The sequence below is a fragment of the Podarcis filfolensis genome, assembly GCF_964270895.1.
Source record: "Podarcis filfolensis genome assembly, chromosome: 2".
NCBI lineage: Eukaryota > Metazoa > Chordata > Lepidosauria > Squamata > Lacertidae > Podarcis > Podarcis filfolensis.
The window spans coordinates 71,162,039-71,176,966 of record NC_139605.1 but is presented as its reverse complement, the minus strand read 5'-3'; the positions used below and the strand labels follow the sequence as shown (position 1 = coordinate 71,176,966).

Below are 14,928 nucleotides of genomic sequence, written 5' to 3'. Positions count from 1 at the left end.
CCTAGATATAATGGTCTTAAATTACGGGAGGATAAATTTCTGTTGAACTTTAGTAGAATGTGATTCTTAGCAAAGTGTGGTGGTTAGTGTGTTCGACTAGGACCTGGGGAGACCAGGGTTCAAATGCCAACTCAGCCATGAAACTCACTGGATGACTGTGCACCAGGGACTGTTTCTCAGCTGAATCTGCCTCATCGGGTGGTTGTGAGGATAAGATGCGGAGGGAGAAAAATCTGTATCCTGTGAAATGATCTAAAATAATATATATAAATGGAGGCAATATGGCGTGGGCAACGGTGCAGCAGAGCTCCTGAAGGCAGCTGCGCTGCCTGGCAGGCTCCCGGGCCACCAGGATTGCTGCCGCTAACACCGTCACTGGGGTTGAACCAGGGGCACCCAGCGGGTCAACCGAGGGAGCCGCCAAACACTCCCCCAGCGATCCTCATCAAGCCAGGGCTGAGAACACCCGCCCACGCGCCGGTGGAGCTCTGGGGGCTTGGAGGCCTAAGGAGCCAGCAGAAAAAGAAGGAAAAAGGAAAGAAAGGGAGCCCCGACCTCCCCAGCTTACTGTCGTCACTGCTGCCGCCGACGCAAAGGGAGAAAGGAGAGCACCGGGAGGGCCAGCGAGGCCGCGAAAAACCACGCAGTCAAGCCAGGCCCGACGCAAGCCTACCTCCACGGTGGCTAACGTGCCTAGAGCAGGCTGGGACCCAGAGGGAAGCAGCGCAACGGACGACTCCCCACAAGAGAAGAGAATGCGGCTTAACACCATCCAAAAAAAACTATTTTTATTTTTTAGGTGTCTCCTCCCCCCCCCCGTATTTTTCATTTTTTTCCAATTTAAAAAACAAAACAAAAACAAAACACGTTTCTCCCTCCCCCCCCATTTTTAAATATTTTCCTTTTTAAGGGGGGCACTGCTGTTGCAGCCACCTTTTACTCATATTTTTACTTTTTAAATCCCAACCCCCCACTCTCTTAAATAATAATAAAAATAAATAAATAAATCTCTCCCCCCCCTTCTCCTTAAAATAATATAAATTTAAGTTTTTAAAAAACCCAGTAAAAGAGCATGGAATATACCCATGTCAAATGTTTATCAAATCATTAAGAGAGTCTGCGCAGTGACACCACCCCGTCACTAACTCCCAGAACTGCAAAGGCAATTTTCTATGAAGTTTGCACCTGTAGCACCTGGAGTGGAGCTTTTTGAGTTCTACATATTTTTGGCATGATTGCAGAATTATTTTAGCCAATGGCCCAAGTTCAAATTAGCATCGAAATCAGAAAACCATTCAGTCCTGCTGTTTACGCTAATAAATGTCCAGAGATTAGCTGCACATTATCGTTTGTAAAAAAAAAAAAAATAGTAATAAAAGGAATTGGGCACAGCATTTTTGAGTTTTACATCATTTATGGAAGAATCACTTTAATTACTCCATGGAGCTGCTACACAGGTTATTAGACTTGCTAATAAGCAGCAGGCTACGTGCTCCCACCAGGTGACTGTCAATCAAAGCCGTCGCAGGTATATAGCAATGAGAGGATCTGGCTAGAACCACATGTACTGTATCAAGGCTTTTCGCAGAGGTTTTGCATTACTTACAGAATGGTAGATTTTCCTCACCCACAGAGGGCTTAAAGGAGACAGAACGGCGCAAGGAGGATTTACCTTCCATTGGCGTGCATCATCGACAATAACAGAGGCTTTGGTGGACAGAATCTGCCTTCAGCACCATGAACAGTTCCCTGGCTTTACCAATCCATTATGCAGGAGGCTATGAGCCCCAGGATTCCAAGGAGTGGAAGGTGGTGATCCCAGCCTTCTTGGGGGTGATCTGCCTGGCTGGCTTTGCAGGGAATGTGTGTGTCATTGGGATCCTACTGTACAACTCCAAGAAAGGGAAGCCGTCCATGATCCACTCCTTGATCCTCAACCTCAGCCTGGCAGACCTGCTCCTCGTCCTCTTTGTTGTGCCCTTCAGGGCAGCGGCTTACTCCAGAGGAGCCTGGTACCTGGGGTGGTTTCTTTGCAAAACCTCCGACTGGTTCCGACACGCTTGCATGACAGCCAAGAGCTTGACCATCGCTGTGGTTGCCAAGACTTGCTTCATGTATGCAAATAACCCGGCTAAGCAGGTGAGCATCAAATGGCACACCATCTGCGTTGTGCTGCTGGCGATTTGGCTGCTGGCCTTGGGAATCCCGCTGCCTTTGTGGTTCTTCAGCAGCCTCTGGGAGCCGGAGGTAGGCTCTGCTTTGTGCATCGTGAGCATTCCAGCCCATGCTCACGAGTTTATGTCAGCCTTTGTCAAGCTTTATCCCCTGCTGGTCTTTTGCACCCCCCTCACTTTTGCTTTCTTTTATTTCTGGAGAGCTTATGGCAGATGCCAGCGGAGGGGGACCAAGACTCAGAACCTGAGGAAACAGATCAGATCCAGGTGCCTGACTATGATGCTTCTGAGTGTTACTGTCACCTCTGCTGTGATGTGGCTTCCTGACTGGATATCTTGGCTGTGGGTCTGGCACCTGAAGAAGGGTGGGCCTGCTCCCCCACAAGGATTCATGGCCACTACCCAGGTCCTGATGTTTGCCATCTCTTCGGCCAACCCTCTCATCTTTGTACTGATGTCAGAAGAGTTCAGGGAGGGTTTCAAAGGCTTGTGGAAAAGGCTTACGCTGAAGAAACCTCTACCTGCCCCAGAAGATCAGGAGGAAACAGTGGTTGACAACACGGAGGAAGCCCCAGATTCTGTTGCTTCTCCAGAGGTAGTGACTCCTGATGAAGAAAAAGAGCCCGCCTCCGTCCCTCAAACCTCAGAAAGCATGGAAATCAAGAAGGAGATGCCCATTTTGCCAGATGTTGAACAATTCTGGCATGACAGGGAAGCAGTCCCTGATGCTCAAGACAATGACCCTATTCCTTGGGAACATGAAGGGCAAGAGACAGTAGGTTGTAATCAACAGAACTGAAGTTAGAAAGCTGATATATATAATCATAATTTTGTTGCTTACTTGGAGTAATGCTGAACTGGGTATACTACTTTAGTTTTACACCTTTGCATGTGTGCTTCGGACTTATCAACGTCTTCAGAATTAATGTAATGAACAAATGCAACTGTCAGTTAATCATTCCAGTTATTCTGCTGTGAGATTTTTATTTCTCATTTTACTTAAAATGCATGTCTTGTACTTTCAGATGGTGATTTAAGTTAAAATTTCAGGAAGGAAAAAATAGTAATTTGGTTACATTTGCAAAGTAGTTTTGCATTAAGAAGTGAGCTGAAATTGCATGAGATGACTATAAAACAGAAGGGCTTTGTGCTTATTTATAATACATACTCTGTATATAGGTTTTGTAGGCACACTTTGGGGTGAACAATTATGGCTTTGAACAGGTTTTAACCAATTCAAAAAGAAGGGCAGAGCAAAAGGTGTAATTTGGTTTTAACTAATGAAGCAGTATGCATGACAGGTTCTCTCATTATTACACTTAATATGTATTAAACATGCTCAAAGAAAATGTGGCTCATGTTTTTCTGCTAACCGATTAGCCTTCTTAATGGGCTTGCCACTTCACACGAATAACAGAAATAAGCTTTATAGTCTAAGTATAGTGTTCCAAACCAGGTGTGTAGAAATCTTCCATTCCATTGTATAGTCATTTAGCAATTAATATAACATTTGTATTTGGCAGCAAGGCAAGTTTTGAACAAGAGCCAAAATGAAGTGGTATCACTTCACTTACATCAAATGCACCAGGACCTTATTATGCAACCGGTATATATATTTTTCCAAAGCAACATCATTTCTATATTACTTTATCTCTCAATTGTAGATACAGTTGGCTGTTTCATCTTCATATGAGGACTCACTCGCTCTCTGTTTTTGAAAAGAGCAAGTGAGTTACTGATTGAGTTCTATCATCAGGTGTGGCTCATTTCCACAGTTCTGGAAATACAACTTTTGTATATGCAGGACAGGATTAGTCTTATTTCAGTGCAAGGCAACATGCGTTATCCATCACATAGCAATACTGTTCACAACTGCTGAAGCACATTTGTATACGAAAGGAAAAACTGACTCCAGCAAACTGGCTTTTAAAACGTAAGTGCTATTTGTCCTTATAGGTTTTCTGAGTGCTTAAAGGTGGAACTGTACATACATACATAAAAAGTTCAGGGGATTAAAGTTACAGTTCAGATCTTGCAGCTGTTCGATTCCGATGTATTGATGACATTTTAATTGGTACATGTCCCTCCGAAACGAACAGGGACACAACAACTGTTCCTGGAAACATTTTAAATGCATAGAACTGTTAACAGGGCTGGCCAAAGACATTTCTGTTGCCTCTAGTGGCTACTACACTGTGAGATTCAATGTGTTTGCCTTAGGCTGCATTAATAGAACTGAGGACATTGGGGAGTAACGATGTATATTGTGGATGAAATCCAGTGCTGCCTTTTCTGCTTGCAGAACAGATGTTGATCCAGTGGAGAGGGTCTTTTACCATACAACGAAAAATAATTTTCACTGCTTCCCTTTTCCTCCTGCAGCCTCCTGCAAGTCTGTTCAGGAAGTTGGCAGATCCTCCAGAAAAGTGTTAGGTGGCAAAGCAGGCTGAGTGGGAAGTGGTAGAAATCACCTCCCCTTTTTACATTAGCAGATTATTCCACTGGATCAAACCAGGAACAGCAACACTGCATTTTGCCAAGTAAGAATTGTGCTTCTGTGACATTGCAAAATATCCTGAGATGCAGCTCTTGGATCACGTGCTACTGTATTTTTGCTTGTAAAAAAATTGCCAGCCCGAACAACTACTTAGATTATGTGTGGTTAAACATGCCAGTTTCAATAAACTTCCAAGTCGTTTGGTTATCCATAAGTGCATGTATTTTCACTTGGTTGTGTACAGAGCATTGTATCTTTCATCACTATGCTTAGTTTGATTGCAACTGCATTGGCTACTGTTTGTGCAATAAGACGTGGGTGTTCAGATTGCTCCTGCTGCACCAGGCTCACCTTATTGAGTTAGTAACTATATTTGATGCAACCACAAAAGCAAGCTGTGTTTTTTTGCTTTTCCCCTCCTCAGCAGGCAAGTTTATAAAGCCAAGTCTTTACCAAAGACATGGTTTATATTGTGTACCTTACCAGCATTGTAGAAATAGACACAAAATTAAAATGTACTACAATACTGAAAAGGAATACTAGTATAATACTTTGCATTTGTAGGGTGTCTCTGGAATTATACAGGAGAAATATTCCACCAGTCACCATAATTTTCCATTCATGGCGAGTATCATAAATGATCCGGCAACTCTAAAGAGAAAACAGCCCTGCAGAACTCGCTTTACTTTCATTAGTGAGGAAATGTGCACATACTTATTATGCATTTTTAAAAGAAGCATTTGCGGCTAAAGTGCTCTGAGGTACTTAGAAATAAAAGCTATACTTTATTTTTACCTTGAAATTCAACAAAATATAGATGCTGTTAGTATTTTATTCAGCACTAAGGCTATTTACTCCCACACCCCTCCCACAAAAGCACTGGAATTGGACAGTCAAATCTAGTTGGACAGTAATCATTCCCTCTGATTTCAAGCTAGACCTGTCAATCACAAGCTTTCCCATTTCTCTTGGTGCTTTACCTTTTTCTCAAACCACCCTGTCATTTTTGTTATAAGGTAAGCTTTAGAGACATGTTCTTTACAGCATTTGTTGGGCGTTCAAATCACCAGACTTTGGGGGTGGGATTCTTGTCTTGAGGCATCTCATACATACTGCTTCACCTTGGACAAGCCCAGAATCCCTCTAAAGCAATTTACATTAGCTTGGGAATCCTCTGAATCCACTACAAACCCTTAGCAAGCACTATCCTTTGATATAATCCCTCAAAAAGTAAAAAATGATTCCCCCCCCCCATTATGATGCCCATGCTCTGGCATTTTGACTACTTTAAACGTGTAGGTGATTTTTCAAAAAAAAATCTCATGCCTATTTGTATGATTTCCATATTGCCTGACTCATCAAATAAACACTTAGGATGTGATCCTATGATTGCTGTGGAAGTCCAGGAATGTTAGCCCTCATAAGTCTTCCCACTGTGGGTGTGGCAACATCTGCCATCAAATTATGCCAGCCTTGGAACTAATATACTTACTTTCCTTCCCACTGTGCAAGAAAACCTAGAAATGAAATAAGAAGGAAAAAAACCTACCTATCTAAAAAGGGGAGGAGGGAATAGAAAAAAGTGCCACCATCTTATACCCTGCTAGGGGTATGGATATGGTATTTCCTTTGCTTCAGATTCTCCCTCCTCCACTCTGCCCAAATGTAATGAGCCATTTACTAAGCATGTACAATCCATATATAAAAAGGGTTGGTTTATTGTCGTTCAAATACGTAAACTGAACAATCCCAACATTTCAAAATTAAACTTTAGAAACACAAGTTTAACATTCAAAACAGGAATATAGTTTACAAGAAATACCCAGAAGGGAACTTCATATTCTAATCCAGAAGTTGGTAGAGATCACTTTATGGTAAGTAAAAGTGTATTTGTACAACCGTGCTACCCTGGGGAACACACTTTTTCCTGTGCATTTCCAATTTACAGCAAAAACATTACCAGACTACTGGGCAAAGCAACTTGATTGTGCCTACTGGGGAGGACAAGGAGAGCGGGGAATCAAAGCAGGCCTGTGAACAAGATCAGATGGTGTTTATTCAATTTGGTCACTGCAAGGCTCATTCTCCTCTCATGCTGGATCTGACGTTAATGGGGTTAGTCCTGATTTATATACAGGAAAGGCCACGCATGAGTAGAGAATTAGGCCCTATATTTTCAGGTTCATGAAGGGGCATAATCTTACTGCGGTCTTCAGCAGTCAATAGTTTAATCATAAGAATGCCTGACCTTGGCTCTCCTATTAGGATATCTGCGGTATTTTTTGCCGTTCTTAACTTCAAACCACAAATATCAATCATCCCAAGGCTTTCACATGTAACGCTGCCAAGAACGCTTCAAAATGCTACCAACATTCACACCTTGTACACAGATATCGCATTGTTCTAGGACCTAAAAATCACTGGAAATAGCTGCATGGTTAGAATATTTGTCAGTCATGCGACAAAGAGAAAAAGCATCGATAATGCAAATGTTCTCTCTGCATAGAGACTGCTTTATGTTCACAAATGTTGCTTTTCTCTCTGCTCCTTGGATGGTTTTTGCAATAGGTTCATGGTAATGTATACGATTAAACCTGACAGATGGCTCATGCAATCTTCTTGACTTAACAGATATTCTTGTTCAAGAGTATGTCACAATTATTTTGTTGTTCGTCTTGTAGGCTCTGAAGCTGTGGGAGGAGGCGGGGGACCTCTGCGATCTAAGTCATCTACATAGGACACAATGAGTTTGCGTCTCTCCTCCGGCACACAGTCAAGTACCAGATAACGTTTGTCATTCTGTAATATCTTTTCGATATCCTTCAGGTGCTGGTCAGATTCCTGGATCAGCTTTTTGGATCTGCAATTAAGTGTAAGGGTCATCATTACCATTGGATGGCTGGGTGCACCGCAGAAATGAACTGGAATCTTGGTGAAGATGCTAGTGAACAGGTGTCCCAGTAACAATTCCACCCACCAAAATCAATCTCTCTTGACATTGCAATCAGGTAGGCCAAATGCTCAAAAGGACACAGAGACTGGGCTATCCTCTCACCTATAAGGTTGCCCCTTCAGGTCAGGGGTGAGGCAAAATGGCAGGGATGTGTGAATGTAAAAAATCTTGCACTGCCACTGCCTGTGCTGTATCTGTTCTGCAGGTAAACAGAAGACTTCAGTCTCAAGGGCTGCCAGTACCTTTTAAAATCAGCACTAATTAAACCATAAAAATGTAAAATAAGAAAAATGAGCACATTTCAAATTAAACACTGCAGTTGAAGAACACCTGTAGAAAATGGATGGCAATATCCCAGTTGTACTCCAGACCAACCGAAGATAAATATGATTATTTACATTCATTTAAGACAATGCTTTATTTCAATGACAACAATAGCAATAATCAAGTATAAGAGAATAAGCCTGAGTGGGGAGCTCATGCCATCAGTTTTTGAATAAAGCACCACTGGCCTACAAGAACTGTTGTTGCCAGTCCTTTCTTCATCTTCCTGGGGCTACGTAAAGAACCAAGAAGGAAAGGAATAAGAGAATTCCAGCCTACAAAGCTAAGCTCCTCAAGTAGAGATCAGCAGAGTTCACTAACAGCTTGAAGGCAAATCTGCTATTTTGTTAGTTAACATTTCTGAAACTGCACTGAACACTTTAGCATACAGGTGGTATATAAACAACGTAAATTGTTAAACAGATACTCTGCAAAAGGACTAACTAAAAAGAAAAGTACACAACCTATTGGGGTCAAATTATCCTTAGTAAATGGATAGAATTATCCATGGGTAGGGACCGCTGTTAACTAAACAATCAGTGGCTTGGAGCAGAAAGAGTGCTTTCTCATCAGCTCTCCCACAGGGGCTAGAGTAGCCTTTGCCAACCTGATACCCTCCAAATGATTTGGATGACAACTTGTCGCAGCTCCAGCCAACGTGCTGGTAGGATGCTGCGAGCATGGCTGTTGGCTGGGGCTGATGAGAGCAGTAGTCCTAAACATCTGGAAGACACCAGGTTGGCAGAGGCTAACTCTTCATAATGCAGCAGCACAATGTAGAAGGAGTTGCGCTACACTGTAAGAAATAGTGAATGATGATAATACAGGTTGTAGTATATAAACATTGTGGATCACAAAATGGTTTTGAGGAAGAGCTTGCACAAAACGAGAGGTACTCTTCTGGACTTGGGGCAACTTTCTCCATGCAACACTCTTCTGCTAGGTAAGAAACAACCCTTATGGGAGTGGAAGAACAGCTCTGTATCCAACCCAATCTGTTCACACTGCTAAGTAAAAATTCAGAACTAGGGTTTTCTAGAGCAGGCCACATATTTTATAAAATATACATCTCTAAATATTTGTGTACATAAAAATTAGCTTGGCACAGATACTCAATTTGAACAGCATCATCCCAGAAATCCAAATCCATGAAAAATTCATGGAAAGAACTGATGGCAATCCATTTTTTCCCTGTTTAAAAAACTGCTAAAGCTAACCAGATATTCGACATAAATATTAAAAGTTTGAAGAACCATCTCTGTGTTGCTTTTGAATACACACCTGTATGTTATAAATTTGGTCTCTTTCAAAAGCGTTCTGAAATCCGCTTTGGCTGTAATATATTTGTCTCTGATGTACTCTTCAAACTCTCTTTGCTTTTTCTGCATGAAAAGAAAGAAGCAAATTTGGATATTGCATCTCCATTACAACATAGATCTCCTAATGTCTGTTAGGGGCTGCTGAACAAAATATATGAGGAAGGAAATTGCTTTTTGTTTTAACATCACATGGGTAGTCTAGAATGACCACTGTAAGGCTTCTTACCCTGTCACTGGAGGAGAATTTAATACACCTGGGATCTTCTTTAATTATTTTCTTTACTTCTTTCCATGTTGACGTTAAGGTAATCTTTTGAAATAGAAAAATAGAAATATTACAGGCTGGGGTAAGAAATACAAACATGCAATACTAAGCTGCAATTTTTGCAAAGGACGGTCTCTGGCTTAACATGTGATAACCATAATCAGAGAAAAGCACCCAAAAGTAGAAGAGGCTGCTACAAAGAAGCAAAAGACCTTCTATTCAGCAGATGTCCAGGGGGAAGGATTCACTCTCTCACAAACAGCCTATACTACTGCTGCACAACACAGGAAGTGGGATGCCCTTTAATTGTGCTCAAATGTTAAGTGAGGGGAAGGAGATATAAAGGTGCTGACTGACAGTTTTGGTCTATTGTTACACTGTTTTCACTTTTGAACTTAATTCTACTTTTAAACAAGATTTGCAAAATAAAATAAGTTGAGAAACTGAAGTTATTTAAATAGTGTGATGTTAAACTTGGTAGACTATAAATCAACACATGCTACTAAATTGTTAATATTTACTCATGTAGGATTAAACCTATTCCCTGCCCCACCAATAAATATTTTCATATGTATCTGAGATCTGCTACCAACCATCAGACTTTAGCAAAAGGAATCAGATAAATATTTGCAAATCTCTCTCCACCCACTCAACATAGCTCAGATCACGAAACAGGGGCACAATATAATAGTGGGCTTGAACAGACTACTTTTTAATTCAGCAAATACACATTTTGTTCCAAGATTTGATAGGCAGAAGTCAGTGGAAAATGAAACGACAGTAGAAAATACCAATTTAATCTCAATAATATTTTGTAGTAAGATATAAAACACACTATGTTAGAACCCAAGAAAAATTGCAGAGCATCTGCTTACTGATGAAGTTTCATCTAGAAGTTGCCGAAAATGCTCTTTCTTTTTCTTTGTAAGTGCCTCAATGTGTTCGTTAAATAGTTTTTCCTTCTCTTCTCTTTCCAGAAGGGAACCAGATTCCCACCGATGATCTTTTCGAAGTGTCCTTCTAGTATCAGACCATGACACATCTGAAGATCGCACCTAATGGAAGGAATAATTTCAATCACTATACAGCTTGTTGAAAAATATATACTTCAAAAACTTTAGTTAATTTGCATTAAGATTATTACTATTATTGCTCCATTTATTACTTGCCCTTCACTAGAAAGTCCCTGGATGGGTTACAGGAATATTAAAATACAGCAATAAAAACAGTTTAAAACCAATTACAGTCACAACTAGATCGGGTCGTAAAAATATGTGTCAAGTGTCAAAGTAATTCTCCATTACTTTGGTATAAATACATCTACCAAAGAGGGAGAAATATGTCTGCATTAATGTAAAAATCTTCCCAAGGTGGTTTCTTTTGCTATGTGGGTGCCCCCCCCCCAAAAAATAAGAAGTATGGATTTTGGCTGTGCTGAAGACCATACTTATACCTCTGAGTTTCATGGAAACAATGAGCATTATCCAACTAAGTCATACTCAAGGGTAGCCCCCCCCAAAAAAAAAGTGAAGTAAAAAAGAGTATTTGAAAGTAGAAGAACTTAGCTTAAAGAAAGATCAGTGAGAGCCGAGAAAAAATGAGGAGACTGTGCCTGCCTCCCAGAGTTCTTTGCTCTCCTGCCTCCGTCACATGATGAGGAATAATACCCAACCCATTTGGGTCATCAGCAACTGCCTCAAATATGGAAGGGCTTAAGTTACTGAATCCCCCTGATTTCAGCAGAGTATAACTAGCAGTGGATATCACACATTACTTTGAACAAATGAGCTGGAGTCCTCGATTTAAAAATACTGACTGGTTATCTATGTAGATACAGGGGGAACAGTGACCCACCCCCCATTATACAAAATGTACAAACATACATACAGCCCCAAATTACTTCAAAGCAAAGAGAAATTAAGATATCATTGGGTCTAAAATATCTCCATGTATTTCCCATATGTTTCAGACCATCAGTGTCACATTCTCTTTGTTATTATTATTCATTTTGAGGGAAGCAGGATTGGTTTTTTGCTATGCAACACCTTTCCTTATCATGCTTCCTGTCTTTTGCTACCATTTGCTATTTCTTGGCAGAATTCTGCAAGTGATTTAAAAGTCAAACCGTCTTCCCAGGAAACTCTGGAAACTGTAGATCTGTGAGGGGACTAGGGGTCTCCTATTGACTCTCAACATCCTTAACAAACTGCAGTTCTCAGAATTTTGGGGGGAAGCCATGACTGTTTAAAGTGGGGGGGGGGGAGTCATGACTGTAAAATGGAGATGGAGCCCTAGTCATGTTCATTAATTTCTTGAGTAGCTAAGCAAAACCTAGTTGAATACCACCCAATTATTACACTGGCCAATGGAAAAAAGGGGGAACGGAAAGATGGATAATTTAGCTCTTCTGAAATCATAGGACTTTAGGGAAGGCATCTATACTCACATCAGTCTCTTATGGGATTAAAATCAACAGGAAACAATTTAATGTGTTCTCTATACACAAGTGCATACCTGACCTTGTTAATTTCAACACACAGGAACCTCACCATATCAGATAGGAGAGCTTTGAAATTCTGGATGGCCTCTTCTCGTTTGTGCTGCTCTCGTTCTCTATCAATCTCCTTTGTCTGTTCAGAGCGAGCTTTCTGAACTTCTCTCTCTCGTTCACGCAAGCTTGCTTCAATGCGAGCCTGTCTTTCCAGTTCTTTTTCTTTTTCAGAGTCCACATTCTGAAATGGAAGCCAAAATACACATTACATTCTGCTTAGACTAGCTACGAATTTTAACACAAAATGAACTCAAGGAAAAAAACTGATAAAGCAAATTAATGCATTTAGTTAAAAATCCATTAAACTGCTGCTGCTAGTGTAAGGTTTCAATTACCGTATTTTTCGCCCTATGGGACGCACTTTTTCCCCTCCAAAAATGAAGGGGAAATCTGGGTGCGTCCTATGGGGCGAATGCAGGCTTTCGCTGAAGCTTGGAGAGCGAGAGGGGTCGGTGCGCACCGACCCCTCTCGCTCTCCAGGCTTCAGGAAGACATCCGCAGCCTAGGCAGCCCTGCGGGAGGTCCCGCAGGGATGTCTAGGCTGCGGATAGCAGCCTGCTTCCCGGAGCGTCGGGCGCCCTGAAAGCAGAGCGCCCAGCGCTTCGGGAACACATCCGCAGCCTAGGCAGCCCTGCGGGAGGTCCCGCAGGGATGTCTAGGCTGCGGATAGCAGCCTGCTTCCCGGAGCGTCGGGCGCCCTGAAAGCAGAGCGCCCGGCGCTTCGGGAACGCATCCGCAGCCTAGGCAGCCCTGCGGGAGGTCCCGCAGGGATGTCTAGGCTGCGGATAGCAGCCTGCTTCCCGGAGCGTCGGGCGCCCTGAAAGCAGAGCGCCCGGCGCTTCGGGAACACATCCGCAGCCTAGGCAGCCCTGCGGGAGGTCCCGCAGGGATGTCTAGGCTGCAGATAGCAGCCTGCTTCCCAGAGCGTCGGGCGCCCTGAAAGCAGAGCGCCCGGCGCTTCGGGAACACATCCGCAGCCTAGGCAGCCCTGCAGGAGGTCCCGCAGGGATGTCTAGGCTGCGGATAGCAGCCTGCCGCCTGGCGCGCGGGCCACCCTGAAGCAGAGCGCCCCTTGCGCCGGGCAGAGATCCGCAGCGTGGGGAGCCCTGCGGATAGCAGCCTGCCGCCTGGCAGGTGGGGCGCCCTGAAGCAGAGCGCCCCTCGCGCCGGGCAGACATCAGCCAGCCCCACAAGCTCAGGGGACAGCAGGGAGGCGCAGCGCCGCCATCCCGCTGTTCCTCGACCTGGTTCGGTTTCTCCAACCTGCTTTATTCCCCCCCCCCCAAAAAAAACTAGGTGCGTCCTATGGGACGGAGCGTCCTATGGGACGAAAAATACGGTAAATTTTTTAAGAATGTTTGTTAACTATAGTTATCACAGCTCCGATGGGCTATACAAATGAAAGACACTGAGTTGTATCCAACTGGTATCGCTCCATTCTCCTGCCTCCAAGAATTTGTTAGGAAAATAGGGTGGCTATTGGTCCAAAATGTTGCCTAATCCCTCTATCATCACTCTGCAGAATCTTATGGACCCTAGGATGGTCTTCCAGATTGTGCTCTTGTTCTTTTTTATACATAATATATATCATGTGTCACCTCAAGAGAGGGTTTTATAAGGCAATATAAATAAGTAAGTAAGAACCCCAATCTGAGACTATGGGGCAATTCCTACCACTGCTAAGAAAACTGATTTATGTTTGTGTGGGGTATTTCAAAGTCTATTGTCAATTGCTTCATCACTGAAATATTACGAACATGAAAGCAGCTTCATTAGTAACACACGTACTTTGGCTATTTTTTCAATGTACTGTTTAAAAAGATCCTCCCTTTGTGAAGAGCTATCCACAGCTTTGTAACGAGGGTCAGTCTCTACTTTGTCCTTCACTTTGCTCCAGCGAGACTGACTGTCCAAGTGGTGATTAGATAACAGTTCAAAGAAGTCCATTTTGATCTATATTTCAAAACATAAGACAAAAGGAAGAAAAAGGGAACAAAAGAAGTCACTTAGACTTCTGAATGCTTGCAGTGTAATTTAGAAATAAAAAGCAGACCGTACAGCAAAAACTATTTTAATTTAATAGATTCAAACTAGATGATTCCATTAGAATATAAAACTTTAAATTTAATCCACTGCCATTTTGAAAGAGAGATTTGATTATATATTAAAACATAATACAGAAGCCTTCAAAATGCAATGTGACTAATTCCTTTAAGGCTACTGCACAGTCATGAGAATCTTAGGACATTACCTAAAGAGGGTGCTTACACATGTCGAAGAGAACCATCTCAATAGTTAGGGCTTGCTTGAGAAGAACCATCTCAATAGTTAGGGCTTGCTACTACAGCAGCTCTAATCTGCTCTTCCACTTAAAAAAGCGTGCATTATATACACAACTGGTATTGCTCCTGCAGTAACTGCACAGGAAACCCAGAATGTAAATATGGGACTAGTCCTCATATTTACTGAAACTGTCCTCTACATGCATGGCAGGGAAACACAAATGTGTAATGTGCACTGTGGGACATATGTGTTCATTTGTGCAATCCTTCCACCTTAAGGAAGAGTGTGCATGCAGTCTAAGTCCACACCACTTATAATGAGAGCCTGCTTTGATAAGTAGTCCAGAGCTCTAGAACACGTGTGTATACTGTATTTTTGGATTCTAGCCTTGGTATAATCCACTGAAGATTGTTGGTTCACAGAAGCAATGCTTGGTGGGCTACACCCTTAGATTTCTCATTGCACTTTTAAGTACCAACTCACTGAATTAAGGAATAGAATCATAGAATAAATTATCAATATTTATAAAGGTAAAGGTAAAGGTACCCCTGCCCATACGGGC

The 14,928-nt window shown here is 42.3% G+C and overlaps 2 protein-coding genes across 17 annotated transcripts in view; one reads left to right on the top strand and one right to left on the bottom strand.

The window, feature by feature from the left end:
* Positions 1–1,635: 1,635 nt before the first annotated feature.
* GPR151 (G protein-coupled receptor 151) lies at positions 1,636–3,067 on the top strand. Its single transcript, XM_083599137.1, has one exon. It carries the CDS (start codon positions 1,738–1,740, stop codon positions 2,971–2,973), a length of 1,236 nt encoding a protein of 411 aa, XP_083455263.1. The 5' UTR covers positions 1,636–1,737; the 3' UTR covers positions 2,974–3,067.
* A 3,304-nt stretch (positions 3,068–6,371) lies between these two features.
* The window catches only part of TCERG1 (transcription elongation regulator 1), a 36,041-nt gene continuing 27,484 nt past the window's right edge, over positions 6,372–14,928 (bottom strand). For 13 of the 16 annotated variants that reach the window (XM_083599121.1, XM_083599130.1, XM_083599132.1 and 10 more), the window contains 6 exons: positions 13,872–14,036; positions 12,082–12,264; positions 10,408–10,587; positions 9,494–9,577; positions 9,230–9,330; positions 6,372–7,531 (listed from right to left, as the gene is read on the bottom strand). In XM_083599121.1, the coding sequence (XP_083455247.1) occupies positions 7,330–7,531; positions 9,230–9,330; positions 9,494–9,577; positions 10,408–10,587; positions 12,082–12,264; positions 13,872–14,036 (915 nt within the window). In that variant the 3' untranslated portion in view covers positions 6,372–7,329. Of the gene's footprint in view, positions 7,532–7,726; positions 7,824–9,229; positions 9,331–9,493; positions 9,578–10,407; positions 10,588–12,081; positions 12,265–13,871; positions 14,037–14,928 lie in introns of all 16 variants that reach the window. The other 3 variants (XM_083599136.1, XM_083599126.1, XM_083599128.1) reach the window with 1 other exon arrangement.